The 19,132-nt window shown below is 37.0% G+C and overlaps 1 protein-coding gene across 1 annotated transcript in view; it reads left to right on the top strand.

The window, feature by feature from the left end:
- Positions 1-1,941: 1,941 nt before the first annotated feature.
- SDHAF3 (succinate dehydrogenase complex assembly factor 3) overlaps positions 1,942-19,132 on the top strand; it is a 45,524-nt gene continuing 28,333 nt past the window's right edge. The window contains exon 1 of the mRNA XM_003407117.4: positions 1,942-2,235. Within this exon, the coding sequence (XP_003407165.3) occupies positions 2,062-2,235 (174 nt within the window). The 5' untranslated portion in view covers positions 1,942-2,061. The remainder of the gene's footprint in view (positions 2,236-19,132) is intronic.

Consider the following 19,132-nt stretch of genomic DNA (forward strand, 5'->3'; position numbering starts at 1 on the left):
TGGGCATTGATTGTGGATTCAAGTACAACACAAAGTAGCAATTCAGCAGACTCCATGCAGGCATGTACTTTCTCCTATCTTTGCTTTAAGTTTCTTTTCCCTTCTTCATTAACTTCTCTTTATTGCTTTTGACCCCAAGATTCTCTATCTGCTTGTCAAAAAGCTTCTTTAGTTGTCTCTTCCCCCTCTCTCTGTGCAGGAGGGCATGGCACCACACCAAGTACGCAATTGCTGTGTTGGTATTTACTATGGGTATACTGTGGTTTTTATATTTTGTACTCTGAAGAGCTTAGTGATATTTTTTTGACATACAGTTTTGAGGAGTTTTCCTTTTTTTCTTAAACAAAAACCTTTGCAAAGCAATTACTTCAGAGTGAATATGTGTGCTCTTTCACTTTTACAAAAAATGTTAGAGGAAATCTGGGAGAAGTCAGGACTAGACTATCATCTGCAATGTACAGAGAATTACCTAACCTAGCTCATTTGACACATTTGAAAATTCAGGCAGAGTGGTTGAGTAACTTACTAAACAGCACACAGGACAAAGAAAGACATGAAAGAAGAATAAACGAAAGGCCTGCATAAAGCATACTGATCTGGACTAGTAGCCAGGAATATAATTTAGTTCTTATTTTCAGTTCATGGCAATTTTGCCCACAAAAGAAATACTGGTCAGCCTAAATTGTAAGGTCAGGGAAACAGAAAAAGTTTTGTCCTCAAAACATAGATCACTGCCCAGCCCATGGTAAAAAATAAAGGTCGTCTATATTTTTTTTTACAATTATTCTGTTATCGCCTAATTCCTCTCCACAAGGCCTAACCGTACCAATATGTCTTGCTTTCTCACCTATCATCTGCCATTTCTAAGCATTGATTGTCCAATGATCTCATCCCTTGCTGCTCCTTTTTCGCTGAATTAATTCTTTCATTATTATTTTTTTATTAATTCATTGACAGACTTCCCCCACCCCATTTTTATAAGCGCTTTGGCTCTGACAGAAGTATTTATTATACATGTATTTTAACCCCAAAGGAAACCAGAAAAAAGTAAACTGGAACAAGAAATTAATTTTTAATTTACAGGGATATTAACAGATGAAATATGGTTAGAAAAATATTTCCCGAAATAAAATAACTACACTGCCATTCGATCCTTGCCATTAATGTGGTTTTTCACAATACCAAATTAAATCAATTTTTAAGAAATGTTGTGTTCTTTTAAGCAAATATTTTTCCTAAATTTAAGCAAAAGGAAAAATTCCATTCAAGTTAATAAATATTGGAGTGCTTACTATTTGCAAGGCACTGTGGTGGGCCCCGCAGAGGATACAAAAACGACTAAGTCCCTGCCTTCGGTAGCTGGATGTGTGTCATCATTACCTTTCAAAAGTCTTTGCACAGAAAAAAAAAGTGTGAAGTCTGTGCGAGAACCGAACAAATGTCCACTCTTGCCCCTTCATTACCAGCAGGTATAGGAGGCACTTGGCACTCTCTATTAACATAAACAGTTAAGTGCTCCACTACTGACCAAAAAAGTTCGCGGTTCTAACCCACCCACAGGCTCCTCAGAAGAAAGGCCTTGCGATCTGCTTCTGAAAGGTCACAGCTTGAAAACTCTACGAACGGGCTCTACAGTAACTAACGAAAACCCAGGAAGTCTTCCTGGAGGAGCTGATTTTGACGAAGGCTTTCTCAGCTCTTACCAGGAGGAAAGGGACAGAGATAAATGGAAAAGATGATGGGTGATGCTAAGAAGTGACAATCCGCACACCAGGTCTCAGATTTGCGGTCTCTTTCCCACTGAAACAGCAATGAGGGCCGAGTGAAGAAAGCACTCTCAACGCCATGCCCTTTTAGAAAGGTGCGCCTGCGCGCCGCGGCAGCTCAAGTTTCCGGAAGGCTTGATTTTAGAGCGGACCAAACCGGATGGAGGTCGCGCGCCCTCTTCCGCCCGCTTTCCAGTTCTCCAATGCTACGCTTCTAAGTGGGGGCGGGGCCCGCACACAGGAGGAGCGCGCGGCCTCTTTGCGCAGGCGCAGTCGGTGGTTCACTCACAGTGCTATGCCTGCCCGGCACGTCTCTCGTGTCAGGGCCCTGTATCGGCGCATATTGCTGTTGCACCGGGTTCTGCCCCCTGACCTCAAATCCCTGGGGGACCAGTACGTGAAGGACGAATTTAAGAGACATAAGACCGTTGGTTCTGACGAGGCTCAGCGCTTCTTGCAGGAGTGGGAGGCAAGTGACGCCCCCTTGTCTTCGACCTACAACTTGGGGGTCCCTCAGTGGTGGCCTGGTTTGTCCCTGTCAGAGATCTCCTGTTCGGGCTTGTCTTCCAGGGCCCCACGTAGGCTCATACGGAGCCGCAGCCTGCTCCGCCTGAATTAAACAGCGTAAAGCTGTTGAAACTGCACTTCCCAAAGTTACATCTTAAGCCCCCAGACTTCTCCAGTGGGTTGCTCACTGGAGCAGATCTCGGAACGTCAGCGTCTCCAATTCAGTCCAACTTTTTAAGTTCCTGCCGATAGGAGGCGCCGGAGGGTAGGGATGGGAGGTCACAAAATGGAGTAAGTCACTGAAGAGTGCTCGAAGTCGTCACACTAGCAGCTTTTTGCCCCCTGCAGTGGAGCCCTGGTGGCTGCTAACCAAAAAGGTCGGCAGTTCGAACCCACCAGCCGCTCCTTAGAAACCCTTTGGGGCATTTCTACTTTGTCCTATAGAATCCACTCGACGGCAGTGTGTTTTTGCGGGGGCTGGGGAAGTGATATTAATAGCTCTTGGTTTTCAGAGTTAGAGACTTATTTCCATAATTTATTATCCTTAGTTTTTTTTTAGTCTCAGCGCTCTTTCTTGGGTTTTTGTAATTTTCTGACTTTATCAGTACAGAAATCAAATAACTAAAAAATTAAAGACTGTGGCAAACTACTTGCAGCGAAGTTGAGAAGTACTGGTCAGAATTAAGTCAGGCGAAGGTTGGTTTCTCCGGATTCTCAGGTCAAGTTTTCTTGTTATATCGCTCTGCACTATTGCACTAAATCTTAAGCAGACACATACACTAAATATTTATCCTTAAAAAAAAATTTTTTTTTGAATGAATGAAGGAAAAAGATATTCAGAGCATTTCGTGGGGCTGGGAGCCCTGCAGGATTGCCAGTAGTTCTGACGGCAAATAATCAAATGAATAGAATTGGAGATTAGAGCAGCTTCTCAAATATTTGAAGGCATAAAGCAGCTTTGATATGAGAATAGAGGTAAATAATTCTTTAGCCTAAAAAGTTCATGGCTGAAGAGATGACTAAAGTCTGTTTTAAACAACAACAAAACCCCATAAATGTTACGGTTAGGGTGAACACAGGACTTTTTCACTAAATTCCAGAATTCTTTATGGTAGAATCACTAAAGCATGGAAGAAAGACATTTAGGGCAATGGTGAAATGTAGAACTTTCTTCAAGTTGGTATGTTAGATGTATTAGCTTGCCTGGAGCCAGGGGAGTTGGATTTTTATTAAATTCAGACCACTTGGTTTTCATATGGTCCCTTGGTCTTGGAGCCAGAAGAACAGCATTCAGATCCAGACTCTGGCATTTATTAAATGTCACTTCACTTAATATTTTGAGTTTTATTTTCTTGTCTATAAAATAATGATAACAGTATTTACAGTGTGCACTTCAAAATTAATGTATGTAAATGTGTTTAAAAGCACTTTGTAAATTGTTAATTACAATGAAGCTATAAGATATTAAGGGTTGTTAGGTGACACCTGTTAAGCCAGGCCAGTTTGTGGCAGGACAGGGAGAGTCTAGCTCTGTCTTGGAATGAAATAAGGTACTTTGAGGAATCCTAAAGTATAAGGACTTGGATACATTTTAAGAAAGAAGGGAAGAATAAGAACCCAGAATAAATTGGTAATATGTTGGAGGTCCTGGTGGCACAGCGGTTAAGAGCTACGTCCAGCTATGTAGCTATAGGGCTTGGGTTTTTTTTTTTTTTTGTAGTGTTGATGGAGAGGAGAGGGCATAAAAAAAGAACTGGTTATATCAAAAATGTGTTGATCAACCTAGTATCAGGAATTTAGCTTCTTTTTTTTCCAACTCTTTATTTTGAAATAATTTTAGACTTACAGAAGAGTTCAAATGATAGTACAGAGTCCCATATATCCTACACCCAGCTTGCCCATATGTTAACATCTTACATAATCATGATGCGATTATCAAAATTAAGAAATTAACATTGCTAAAATACGAAAAACTACAGACTCGATGCACATTTTACCAGCTGTTCCATTGATGTCTTTATTTTCTTTGAGAATCCCACACTGTATTTAGGCATCATGTCTCGTTAGTCCTCTCTAGTCTGTGATGGTTCCTCAGTTTCTCCTTTTCTTTCACGACCTTGACACTTTTGAAAAGTACTGGTCAGTTATTTTGTGAATGTCCCTCAATTTTAGTTAGTTTGATGTTTTCTCGCTGTTAGGTTGATATGATGAATTATTGCCGCTACTGCAGGGCTGATGTGCACTTCTCAGCTGTTGTGTCAGGGAGTTCACAATAACGACATGACTTGTTTGAACTGGTAATGTTAACCATGATCACTTGGTTAAGGCAGTATCTGCTAGGTTTCTCCTGATATTTAGGGGAAGGTGGAAGGAAGGTATTTCATTTTTATCTTAAGGATAAAAATATAAATACATATTTACAGAGTAAGGAGTGAATTTATATAGTTCTTTATCATAAAAGAAAAAATATTAGTTCAGGAAGAGATGCTAGAAATCTGTGGTCCTAATAGCTCTCAACATTATTTTCTCCTTACAAAATGGGCATTTGAGAGCTTGACGTGACTAACACCATAACGATACTGTAAGTAACCTATCCTTTTTTTTTTTTTTTTTGCTTGATATTTTGTACACTCTCACTTTCAATGCCCTTTTTTATTACACCAGCTGCACTGGTCTCTTTCCAAAGGGGTGCAGGGCCTTCTCGGCTCTTGGAGCGTTGGTTTCCCTCCTCTTCTTTGTTCTCTTGGGAGATAGCCTTCAGCCTGCAAGAGAGCAGCTTTTGGTTTGCAACTTTCTTTCTTCTTCCTTATCTAGGTCAGAGTAAACTTAGCAGGCCAGTTCCACTTGTCAGGAGATTTTTATGTAAGTTTTTTTTTTTCACCTGTTACAGATATAAAGGTTAGAGTGCAGATGGCCAGCATGCATATCTTTAGTTTAATAGTTTTTTGTAATGTATACTCATTCGATTGTCTGTGGGCTATGTGTTTGAAGACATTATATAATCCTTGCGAAAATGATATATAAACTCTGATGTAGAAATTGCTTTTCATGACTCCATAAAGACAGCCAGTGTTGCTGCTGGACTTCCCGTTGGTGTCACCTTCTAAGAAACTTTCTTTCTGACTTGAAGTACTTTTCATTGGTTCAATTGCTCCAGGGCACTGACCCCAGTCGGGTAACAAATCTGTTAGGGAGATTGTTCAATAACTAGTTGGTAAAATATGGACTGGAACCTCCTAATCTACCAGTAGACAACTATTAGAAATGGAATATGGCCTGGGTAGATCAGGAATCTTATTTATTATGTTGTTGTTAGGTGTCGTCAAGTCAGCTCGGATGGCATGTTAAAAAATTCTAACTATGCTCATTTAGAACAGCTGATTTAGGTAATGCTTTCCATTTTCTCTGTAACTACCCAGTTGTGGAAAGATGAACTTCTTATCACTTATTTTCTGGAAAGCCTGAGGAGAAGTGTTGATGGTTAGATAGCAAATAAATGGTGCTGGTGTGAGGATGTGAGACAAAGGATAAAAAACAGTGTGCTCTCAGGAGCTGCTTTGAAAAGACTCTTGTCTCTTCACACTTTTTTTCTCTTTTCCTGTGCCTGCTTTCTGCTTTCTTTGCGTCAGTTGCCTCCTTGCCTGCTTCCAACTGTTTTTCTTAAGTAGATGCTTTGTTCTGTGTCTGTTGGGGGGATTTTTATAAGTGAAATTCTGTTTCTGGACAAAAGTAAAAAGGCTTAAACATGCTACAGATAGTTATTAGTCACTTACTGATTGCTAGCCAATGTGCCAGGCATTGTAGGGGACAAAAATGAATAATAAATGTATTTTACTTTCACAGTGCACAAAGTTTAGAAGAGTAGAATAGATAATTGTAGTACAAAAAGGTATCTATTAAGTGCTTTGGGGCAAGGAAGGAATGGGGGAAGTTGAAGGCCATGTAGAATGGCTGAGCTGAGTCTTCAAGAACAAGTCAAAGTTAACCATGTTTACAAAAGAACTTTCTAGGAAGAGATAATAACATGTATAGAGTATCAAGTAAGAAATAGTATAAGCAGTCCTTGGGTTAAGAACTTCTGCTTACTTACAACTCATAGTTATGAACCATCCCCTGTAAAAACAAAAACCAAACCCAGTGCCGTCGAGTCGATTCCAACTCATAGCGACCCTATAGGACAGAGTAGAACTGCCCCATAGAGTTTCCAAGGAGCACCTGGTGGATTCAAACTGCTGATCCTTTGGTTAGCAGCCATAGCACTTAACCAGTACGCCACCAGCGTTTCACCATCCCCCGTAAAACCTGTTAAAAACTTAACAATGGTTCATAATAACAAATGAGCGCTACTTTGGGACATCAAAACATTATTATTATGATAGTATTATGTTAAAGATGTAGTGTGTCTGGAACTGTTTCTTTAATGATTTTTATGCATAGAAAGTTATACTGTATATACTAAGACAAATGTTTGACTAACTGACATTAGATATGAACCGTACATAACTGTTCCCGCTTATGTACAAATTCGACTTAAGGTTTAGGAATGAAACTCATTTGTAATCCAGGGACTGCCTGTATCACATTTTTCAAGAAGTGCAGTGATGGGTTTGGAATTTTGTGTCATACATGGGAGATTGGGAAGAGATATAGTTAAGGAGGTAGGCGAGAGACGGGATGTTGTGCTAATGATTTTGACTTTGTATTTTGAATCATTGAAAGATTTTCAGCAATGGTGGAAATGACCTAAATTGTATTCTGGAAATATCACTTTAGCAGCAATATAGTGGAAAGACTGAAGAAAGAGACAGACTAAAGGTAAGGAGAACAGTCTGAAGATTGCCGTAGTAATCTCAAATATGTATGTGCCTGAACCAAAACACAGGAATTAAGAATGGAGAAAGGATAGTATAGATTTATGAGATGTCCTTTCTAAGAGAGGATGGACTTGACTTGGTGATTGATACAGGATTAGTGAGGGAGGAGTGTAAGTAGGATGTATGACTCCCAGGTTTTAGAACATGGTACCACTAAGCAGAATAGGGTATGTAGGAGGAACAGGTGGGGAATTAGTTCAGTTTGGTATATTTTAATTTAAAAATTCTGATGGGACCATCAAGTAGAGATATGCTGAGGCATGTCTTGTTCTGACACTCAGGAGATAGATTGTGGCTAGAGATAGAGATTTAGAATTCGTCATCTGTCGGTGGTGGTCACTTTAGTGGATGTCACTTTGAGGACTAAGATGCGCCTGACCCAAGCCATGGTATTTTCAATTGCCTCATATGCATGCGAAAGCTGAACAATGAATAAGGAAGACTGAAGTAAAATTGATGCCTTTGAATTATGATGTTGGCAAAGAATGCCATGGACTGCCAGAAGAATGAAAAAATATGATTTGGAAGAAGTACAGCCAGAATGCTCCTTAAAAGCAAGGATGGCGAGACTTTGTCTCACGTACTTTGAATGTGTTACTAGGAGGGACCAGTCCCTGGAGAAGGGCATCATGCTTGGTAAAGTAGAGGATCAGTGAAAAAGAGGAAAACCCTAGCGGGATGGATTGACACAGTGACTGCAACAATGAGCTCAAACATGGCAGTGATTGTGAAGATGGTGCAGGACCGGGCAGTTTTCCATCTGTTGTACATAGATTTGCTATGAGTCAGAAATGATTTGATGGCACCTAACAGCAGCAACAACAGGTGGTGGTCCAAAGGTGTGGACGAAATTGCCCAGGTTAGGTATATCATAGGGCAAGGTGGTCAAAGATAGAACACTAACATTTAGAAGTTAAGAGAATAAAGATAGTACTCAATGACTCTTTTTTTCTTTAATTGTTCCTAGCTATTTCTGCAAAAGAACATACTTTTTTCTGTCTTGATTATGTTTAATTCTTTAGACTTGTGTGATAGGCTAGGTATCGTACTGTAACATTTGCTTTTTGTTTTATTTGTTTTAGAAAAGAGGTAATGCTTCAGATTTCATGAAGCCATCCATTTGTAATTCACATGGGATATCTTTTTCTTATTTCTGACCTTGAAATAGATAATCAGATAAAAATATATGATTAAGTTGCACGTTACCTATATTTAGAGTTTCCTTAACTTAGTATAATTAGGGTTGGATCGGTATTTTGCTGGTTTTTATAATTGCATGCCTCTCTTACTTAATTTGGGGACTGCATTTTGTTGCTTTTGAACACCCTGATTTGTAGTTTGTACTTCAGCTTGTGGAAGAAAAGGAATGAATTACCTCTCTGTTCAGCAGATGAATTATATGTGTATGTGGGGGATTCATCTACCAAGTATGAGTGGGTCATTTGGTTACCTCTCGGTTGTACTGTTTATTCTGCATGTTACTGAATGTAACATTTTTGTGGTGGTTTATTGAATTAAAAAAAATTCGTTGCGGTCGAGTTGATTCCAACTCACAGTGACCCTGTGGGACAAAGTAGAACTGCCCCATAGGGTTTCCAAGGAGCAGCTGGTGGATTCAAATTGCCAACCTTTTGGTTAGCAGCAGAGCTCGTAACCCCTGGGACACCAGGGCTCCAGTTTATTGACTGTATGGTTTATTGAAAGGTAATGTGTCACAGATACATGTTTTCTGCATCAGGCCTTATTGATTTTTTTTTTTTTTAACGTGTCACAGATACATGTTTTCTGCATCAGGCCTTACCTTTTGAAAAATTGTAGCCAAATTTTGGCTCTTAACTAATATAAAAAGGGGTGAAGGAGAAGATATGTAACAGTGTATCCTTGCAACATGAAATGGTCAGTTCTTTCCATGTCTGAAGCTTTGCCTTCTTAGTGAAACTTTAAAGATATTGTTACTATTTAGGAATATCTAACTTTTATTGTCATCATGAGATGTTCTGTAGCAATGTTTGCTTATGTTATAAAGTAACTAATCGTGTCTTAGATTTTGAAATTTGGTTAATATTGCATATATTATTTTTTGACTTTTAGTAGTATGCCACCTGAACATAGAAGTATGTTCCTTTTATTTAAGTTAATTAAAATAATGGTAATAGGATGATAATATGCTCTCGTCATGGTTTGAGAACATCTGTATGTGAATATATGTGTGTGTGTATTCATAATATTCAATCTTAAAACTGTGAAGTAAGTTTTTGCATGAAATTTAAGAAGATAAAGGATTGTATATGTATAATTTATTTTATTTACTATCTTATGAAAGTAAATGTACTTTATGGTTGCTTTTATAAGAACAATAAGTACATGTGAAATTTTACATAGGGAATATTAGAATTGACTGAAAGGGAGTCTCAGACTGCTTCATTAACTCTTTAATTTTTTTTCAGAGTTTTTTTTTTTTCTTTTCCCTAGTTGATGCACTTAAACTCTTTTTAAACAAAATAATGTACCCAAAAAACCAAAACCAAACCCATTGCTGTCAAGTCGATTCTGACTCATAGTGACTCTATACAACAGAGTAGAACTGCACCATAGAGTTTCCAAGGAGTGCTTAGTGGATTCCAACTGCTGACCTTTTAGTTAGCAGCGATAGCTCTTAACCACTATGCCACCAGGGTTTCTGGGTAGTATATAAAGTGGTGCACATGGTTAAAAAAATTAATTAGTAAAGGAGGGCTTATAATAAAGAGCAGTATATTCTTTTTTGTTCCCTAATTTATCTATTCTCTGAGGACATTTTTCTTTTCATGTTTCAAATGTCTTGTGAATTTTGATTATTGGCCCATATTTAAATAAGGCAGTAAGAAACTGATTGAGAGCTCTGTATACAGATGGGCTGGTTGGTCAGAAAATTACTTTTAGGGTGACAGAGTTTCAATTAATCGCCCCTGTATTCAATTCACACCCCTGCTTTCCTTACCCACCGGTATTTGAGTTCATTTGAGTTCCCTTGGTTCCGGCAGTTTGGCTGTCTCTTCAGCCGTATTTGCCTGTCTGTGTATTCTAAACTGGCTTCTTCTGTTCACCCTGCTTCATTGGTTACACTCTTACATGCTTTTCATCTTCAGAAATTTGTTGATATCTCCAGGCTGCTGATGGGTCCCTTTATATCCTTTAGTCACTGTGTTGTATTTCTCAAAAAAAAAAAAAAAAAAAAAAATCCTTTATAGCAGTTTAATATTAGGGCTTGGGATGCGAGAGGATATAAGCTTCTGTGATTTCTCTAGTCTGCCACCTTGAACTGAAAACCCTCAGTCTTTTTATAGATGAAGAAACTAGAGGCTAAAATGACTTGTTTGGAATCACATAGCTAGACAGGATAAAAACCTTGTGCTCTTACTTCATGAAAGGCTATTTAAGATTTTGAAAATTAATGTTTTTAAAAAACAAACTTTTTTTGAACATTTTATTGTGCTTTAGCTGACAGTTTACATTCAATAATTCATACACAAATCATTCTGTGACATTGGTTGCAGTCCTCGCAATGTGTTGTTACTCTCCCGATTTCCACCCTGGGTTCCCCGTTTCCATTTATCTGGTTTCCCTGCCTTTCTCTGCCTTCTCATCTTTGCTTTTGGGCAGATGTTGACTATTTGGTCTCATACAGTTGGTTGTTCTAAGGAGCATATTCCTCTTGGGTGCTATTTATTTTATAGGCTAGTCTATTATTTGGCTGAAAGGTGGCCTCCAGGAGTGGAAGAGAATCTAGGTTATAGGTTTGTGCATCCTAGCGTTGTGATCGTAATGTCTGGCAATTGATCTTGTAGCTCTGGAGTTGGACTTTAACATCATAACTCAGAAATGCTGAGATTCTTGACTAGAGACTCACACTAACTAAATTTATGTAATACTGAAGTGTAAACCAGAATGCCAGTTTCTGAGGTTGGGAGACGTGGAGTTGGTGAAGAGGGGCTCCTTTTCCAGGGGTCAGAATATTTACATCCACTTCCAGGGAACCATCTTTCAGCTATGTCTCAAAATTCATAACTGTTTAGACTTTTAGAAAGGTAATAAAGAATATGCACTGAATTTTAAGAAACATTCCAGTGGAATCTGGGGTGGTACCCTATTATCAAATAGGATAATATTTCTGCAGTAAAACATTTGCTTATTCACATTAAGTGGAGTTGATAAAGTCTTCATATTCTTTTAGGTGAGTATTTGGTACCAGATGAGTTCTGGAAGAGCTTTTGTTTTTCAGAACATCTTTGACTTAAGAATTGCAAAAAAGGCCTTGGGAACCTCTATTAAGCTATCTGGGAAAATAAACTAGTGTTTAGAATATTGCCTAGTAAACATGGAATTAAAATAATGTGAAGTGGGTAGACATGAGACCCCCCCCCTTTTTTTTTTTTTACCAGGCCTCACTGTGTCTACAGTAGAAAATATCCCTTTAGTAATCTGTTTGATGAGTCCTACAACTTTACTAAGGAGCCCCGATGGTGCAGCGGTTAAGTGCTGGCCTACTAACTGAAACGTTTGAACCCAGCCCATGGCTCCATGGCTCCGTAGGGGAAAGAAAAGACCTGATGATCTGCTCCTATAAAGATTACAACCTAGAAAACCCTATGGGGCAGTTTGACTCTGTCACATGGGGTCGCTATGAGTTGGAATCAACTTGAAGGCACCTAACAACAACATAGCTTCACTGCTCTTTCCCCCCCTCCACCAGATGGTGCTGAACACATATTGGCAAATTCTGTATTTTTATGTTAACCATCTTTTTTTCTGTTGAGGCATAATAATATCATTTAAATAACTGTATTAAGTAAATTTATTATAAATGTGTTAATAGATTAAGCTTTTTAAAGTTAAGCTACCTAATTTATTCTTCTGGGCCTGAGAGATTTCAGGTTCTCCCATTGTGTGTTGATTTAATTAGCATAGTCCCTGAGGTGGGATCACATTTATCTTATTTACAAGTTTTTGTTTTTCTGTATTCTTTAATTACTATAACTTGAAGCATTTCTAAAATAATTGCGTTTTTATTTCTAAGCTCTAAACCACTGAAATATATAGGCTTTATTTGAATAGAGTTAAAAAAAAATCACAGAGTTTATTTTCCTTCAAAAACCATTTCATCATTATAAACATAACAAAAAAGAAAGAAAGAAACAAACAGAATATTGCCAATTGTGTTTAAGTACCAAAGATTTCTGAACTTTGAGGCAGTGGCTCTTCACTTGGGTAATGAAGAGGTTTACAGTTTGTTAAAAAAATTACCCCACTTAATTAAAATAGTCCATATACTTCTCATACCAGCTGACCTCCCAACTTTCCAAAAGCTAAGAATAGCAGCATATGTCATCACAAATGCGTCTATACAAAACACCTACAACAACAACCACCTGAGCAAAATGGATGCCTGTTGCAGCATCAGTAGGTCTAGCTTCACAGCACATATCCTGAAGCATATCCTTCCAAAAGGCATCATGTTCACAGCATTACACTTTCAACTGTGGGCCTCAAGAATTCGTCTATGCTGTTTGTTCATTTTATAAGCTATATCGTTGTTAGTTGCTATGATTCCAACTCATAGCAACCCTATGTGTACAGAGTAGAACTGCTCCATAGGGTTTTAGAGGCTGTGACCTTTTGGAAGCAGATCACCAGGCCTGTCTTCCCAGGCACCTCTGGGTGGGTTCAAACTGCCAGCCTTTAGGCTAGTAGTCAAGTACTTAACCATTTGGGCCAAGGATATGTACAATTGATAACTCAGGATTTCTTTCTTAAAAAGATACGTAAATGAAACATACCCTACTTCATCAATGTCTTCATGTACAATTCAGCAATATTGGTTACATTCTTCAAGTCGTGCCACCTTTCTTGACAACCTTTTCCAGACTGTTTCACCATCATAAATACAAACTCACTGCCCCCCGAAGCTTCTCATCTAACGTTTTGAGTTGCTGCTGTCAGTTTGATCACATACAGATAATTCTTTAAAAGAGCATAATGCTTAATGCTGCAGACATTCTTTTCTAACTAGTCTAGACTCTTATTTGGTTCAAAGATGACTTCAGGGGATAGTTTTGATTCAAGATTTAAAGATTTGCTCAGGGTAATAGTTTTGGGGGTCTTCCAGCCTCAGTGGCTCTAGAAAGTATGAATTCCATGAGAATTTTAAATGCTGTCACATTTTACCCCCTTTTGATCAGGATTCTTCTACAGAAGTCTTGATCTAAATGTTCAGTAACGGTAGCGGGGCACCGTCCAGTTCATCAGTCTCACGGCAAAGGAGGCAGTTATTCATAGAGGTGATTGGACACATATTCTGTTTCCCCACTGATTTCTGACCCTCCCTCTTCCTTTGGTGCTCACGTGTTGTACCTTGGATGGCCCCTCATAAACTTTTAAGACCTCAGGCACTGCACAACAAACTAGGGATAACTCAGGATTTCAAACCAATAACCGTAGTTAGCACCACTTTTAAAAAATTTCTTGAACATTTTCAGATGCACAGAATGAGAAGAATTTTTTATTTTTAAAATGTTTGGAAATATATACAATTTTAATACAGTTTCATAGTGTTGGCCAGTTCATGTAAATTACTTAAAATTTCTATAGCACTTTTAGAAACTGTAATATGATATTACTCTAATTTTATAATTAAGCCTAATGAGGGCAGAACAACTTCTCAAAGGAGAGGTGCATTATGGTGATGTCCCTACTTTGTAAAATTCACATGGAGCAAGATACATAGTTTTATTTCTTCATTATACCCCCTTCCAAGGTACCCACTTTCCTCCCCCTCCTTTTCTCAGGCAACTTTGGTTGTCTCCGCTGCACCATCAACTTTTCCTCAGTTGGTTACTGCTTTTCATACTTCTCCTTCCACTTCATTGCCTTATATCATAAGGCTGCCTTTTGCCCTCACTGAGATCACTTCACATTCTCATGTAGCCTTTTGTTCTTCAGTGGAGATGAATGACATTGTTTGTGAATTTGATCTTCAGGAGGAACCCTCAACAGAGCGGGAAGAAGCCACCAGTAGTGGCCTCTTGGGGGAATAGACTCTTTCTTCTTGCCTCCCTTAGCTGGTCCAAAACGCTTCATTTCTAGATCCTCAGATTTGGATTTCTTTTTTCCAGACGTTTTCTTCTGCTTCTCAGAGCACTTCTTTGAAAACTGCAGTGTTGATGGAGATCTCTGGATTTTTCTTCTTTTGCACTTCCTGGCTGTCCTGCACAGAGAAGGCAAAGACAACCCTTTGCCCACTGGCTTCTTGGGGTTGCCTTTAGTCATATTGACTCTATCGTTTACTAGTCTCGGAATGTATTTTTAAAGAAGAAATTGGTAGGTTTATGATTATATGGGTAGTTATAAAAGTATATATTTAGGAATTATTTTAATAAACATTTCTATGTCATTTTCAGCTTTATAATCCATTAATTTCACTTGCTAGATTTTTCAGGCTATTGAGACAAAGACTGTGATAAAAAGAGTTTTGAAGCTTGATACTCTTATAGCTAATTTAATACTACGAGCATATTTCTGGAAAGTTGTTTATATATTGATTTTTTTCCCGAAATTTGACTATATTCTAAGTATACGGAACATACTGGGCTAAGTAGCGTTCCCTCAAAATTCATGCCCACCCGGAATGTGACCTTATTTGGAAATAGAGTCTTTGTAGATATAATCAAGATGAGTTTATACTGGTTTAGGATGAGTCCTAATCTAAGGACTGCTGCCCTTACAAGAGAGAAATTTGGACAAACAGAGAGGAGAATGCTATGTGAAGACAGACACACAGGGAGAAGGCCACGTGACAACAGAAGCAGAAATTGTAGTTATGCTGCCACAGGCCAAGGAATACTGAAGATTGTGGGCAACCACCAGGAGCTAGAATTCTCCCTCTGAGCTTCCAAGAAGGAACCAACCCTGCTGACTCTTCTGTGAGACTTCTGGCCTCCAGAACCATGAGAGAATAATTTTCTGTTGTTCTAAGCCACCAGGTTTGTAGTAATTTTTTTTACAGTAGCCCTAGGAAACCAATGCATAGGCAAACTTACTGTTTAACGTCATTCTTTTTGAATCCTTTTGTAAAGTGAATATCAGTCCATAATTTCTTTGTGTAAACCTGAATTTGTATACATCAAATTTGTTTTAAATAGGATATGTCTACAAATATTGATACAGATGTCTAAAAAGAAAATTTATTTTCTGTTTGAGGTGAAGAATAAATTTAGATTTGACACTTTTGCTTATTAGTAAGACATACTAGATTATTTAAGCTTCGTTCTTTTCAAGTAGATGATATCAAAATGTGCTCTACACCCTAAATTAAGAGTTCTTATGTTAAGATTAAACAACAGTATATTTTTAAACTATTTTCTTAAATAGTAATAGGGCTAGTGTGAAGTTATGCAAAGTTTAAAAAGTTCTTTTCTCGTTTTACCTTTTTTAAAAACTAAGTTTTACCTATCTTTGTGTACTTTAAAGATTCTGGGACAGTATTTTACTTACAATATTTGTTTGTTTTTTTTTTTAAAGTGATTTTTGTTCCAGACAAAGACCAAACATGCTAATGTCCACCCACAGCTGGGGAAAAAGTTAACCAATCAGATGTGTGAGTTGTAGTCTTTATAATTATTAATAGGTTAAGCAAATGCTTTCACTTAATTATGGGAATTCTTAAATACCATTTATATATGAGAATTCAGTGTTATATTTCACAGTGTATTAGGCTTATTTTAAGCACTTCATGTCTTTACCTAGATACACTGTTAAGTCACTAGATATATGACTGTATGTATAGCTGGTTGAGTTTTTAACTGTTCTTTTGCTGTGTGGCTCTTAATCAGCTTTTGGTCTTTATACAAATTTTATTAAGCATTTGTGGTTCCTAATTATTTAGGAGAAGCTAAGGATAGCTTAATGTCCTTGTTGCTTTTTCTGTATAACATAGTGCTTTAAGTGCCTAAGATAATGGAGAGGTAAGAAGAGAATATTTAAGGAATTTAAGATCATGAACTAAAAGAGACCTAGGATAGCCATAACGGCTAAGAATCTTGGAAACAAAGTAGAAGTTGAGTGTCTGCCGTGTAATTTCCTTACGTACAAATGAACACCATCTTCTCTCAGGGAAAAGAGAGTCACACTGGGAGCAAATGTGCATGGTCTCTTTCACTAAGTTCTTCTAAGAATACTTGCCTTTTTTACAACTGGATTCATCCTTTTAAATGTTGGGAGATACTGGAGTAACTGAATCCATTAGTTAGTGATTTTTTTTGTGCAAGTGTAATTTCAAAAATTTCCACATGATGGCAGAAGATCCTTATAGCTGGACTTCGTGAAATTCAGAAACATTTCAATTTTGTCTGTAATTGTAGTTGTCTTAATATTCTCATTAATAATTTTCATGTTTGTATTGTCAGATATAGATATGTTATTGCCATTTTAAGTATTTTAAAATGTATTCACTAATTTAAAGTGGAATTTTTTTTGTTTCCTATGCATAATTTTAATCCATTTTTGAAGACTGCATGGATTTCTCCTGAATAATGTTTTAAATAATCATTTTTGTGAATGTCTGTTTTTTTTTTTTTTTGTAAGTCAAGTTAGGAGAAATCGAGTGCAGTTGTTTACTATTTATAGATAAACATATGAAACCCAATATGTTAAAATTTATTTTAGAAGTTAAGGAAATAATTCAACAAAAATTCTTTTGTGTTAACTTGCCTAGAATTTGAATGGCTGTTTTGTATTCTGATTCCTTTCTCTTTTCTCAATCACTGTCAGGTCTCTCTGAAAATTTCCCTGTCAATTTAAGAAACGTGTTTTTTTTTTTATTCATTCAGCGGAGCCCTAGTGGTGTGGTGGTTAAGAGCTCAGCTGCTAACCAAAAGGTCGGTAGTTCAAATCCACCAGTTGCTCCTTGAAAACTCTATGGAGCAGACCTATTCTGTCTTATAGGGTTGAAATGAGTCAGAATTGACTCCACAGTAACGGGTTTGGTTTTGATTTTTTTATTCCCTAAATATTTATAAAATGCCCACCATGTTTAAGAATCAGCCTTAGAGACTGATGTTTCACAGTGGTAAAGAAAAAAAAAAAAAAAAACAGATATAATCTTTGTTTTCTGACGTTCATGACCTTACAAGGTAGATAGCCATCAGACACATAATTGTTTGAATTAATGTTTGTGGCTGTCATTAAACAAAATGATTTTTTTAAGTAAAATTTTGAAGAATATATAGCTTTATACAAGGAGCCCTGGTGGCGCGATCGTTAAGCGGTTGGCTGCTAACCAAAAGGTCGGTAGTTCGAACCTGTCAGAGCTCTGTGGGAGAAAAGACCTAGAGGTCTGCTCCTGTAAAGATTTCAGCCTCAGAAACCCTATGGGGCAGTTCTTCTCTGTCCTATTGGGTTGCTATGAGTTGGAATCGACTTAATGGCATACAACAACAGCTTTATACAGTAAATTAACTATAAAATTGTGAAATTATGAATTTCATGAATGATGGCCTGAGAAAAATCAAAATAAATACTTGGAAATTCTGTGAAAAATCCAGCCAATTTTTTTTTTTTTTTAAACACTGGATGATAGATTATCCATTTAAAAAATGTGTGTGTGTTGTGTGTGGGGGCGGGGAGGGGGGAACGATAATACATGACATTTGGCCAGTAATATTCTGACCCTTTTCAGTGTGCAGATGTTTTATCTTTTCTATTATTAGTTTGACCATATAATTTGTTGTCAAAACTGGGACACTTTTGGGAGTGAAACAGTAAAATTAATTAAAACCATATACATTTACAGAAACACACATATATATTTGAATTGTGCATTCATTGACTTTTATAAATCGAGTTATATCAATAGAACTATCAAATAGTTCTTTATGAAAACTTTTCAGAAATAAGGTTTCAAAAAATAAAAAACATGTATCTATGTACTTGAAGGCAAAAAGACTCCTTCGTATTGACTGTGTGAGCAGTATAAAAAGAACATAAATGATAATTACTCTTGGGATATATTCATGTACTTTTTTTTTTTTTAGCTGTTAGTAATACTGTGTCACTGATTTTTTTCTTGAAGAATATAGTTTTTGCAATCTTTTTTCCAAGTTGTATTTTATGACTAACAAATTTGAATTGTTGACACTTTCAATTGAACAAAATCATCTTTCTGTAGGTTTTGAGATATGAAGGAAGCTCAGAGCACAATCTGTTCAGTGGAGATTGTCAAATTACTATGTTTATATTAAAATGTATAAATATGTAAGTGCAAATATTTTAATAGATAGTATCTTTTTATCTCCATTTAGAGTAGCTTTCTTTGACATATATCTTTGTAAGGCAAATGCCTCCCCCCCCCGAAGTCTTTTTGGGCACAGTTATGAATTATGTATGTATTACAATGAATTCCAAGTACATTTCTTCTTTAAAGGTCTCTAAATTTAATAAGAACATTGCTTTTTTACTTTGACGCTCTGTCCCACCAAAATTTGTATTATCACATAAAAAGCAATTTTATATTCAGTAGTGAACTTTTTTTATAAAGCTGGATTTACAGTAACAGTCACAATAATATCAGATATTTTACCTTAAAGAGAGTGAATAACTTTACTTTGAGTCCATAAATTGGATGAAGAAATAGAGTTATTTGGGAATTAATTTAACAGATTTTCTGTTGGAAGCATTGATACCACTGCTATAAAACTGACGTTTAACTTTTTGCAAAATGGTTCTTTTGCTAATAGTTTAACAGCTATCAATTTTTTATGTGCATAAGATAATCTAGAATAAAAATGAGTGACTTTAATTTAGGCTATTAGTCATTTGATCTAAGTGAGAAAAATCATGCTTCTCGATGTAATGTATGTTCTGTAGCTATACATGTTAAAGTGTCTCCAGGTGCAGACTTACTAAAAAAAAAAATCAAAATGACTTTTAAAGCAAACCCTGATGTTTCATCAG

Source organism: Loxodonta africana, chromosome 8 (genome assembly GCF_030014295.1).
Source record: "Loxodonta africana isolate mLoxAfr1 chromosome 8, mLoxAfr1.hap2, whole genome shotgun sequence".
NCBI lineage: Eukaryota > Metazoa > Chordata > Mammalia > Proboscidea > Elephantidae > Loxodonta > Loxodonta africana.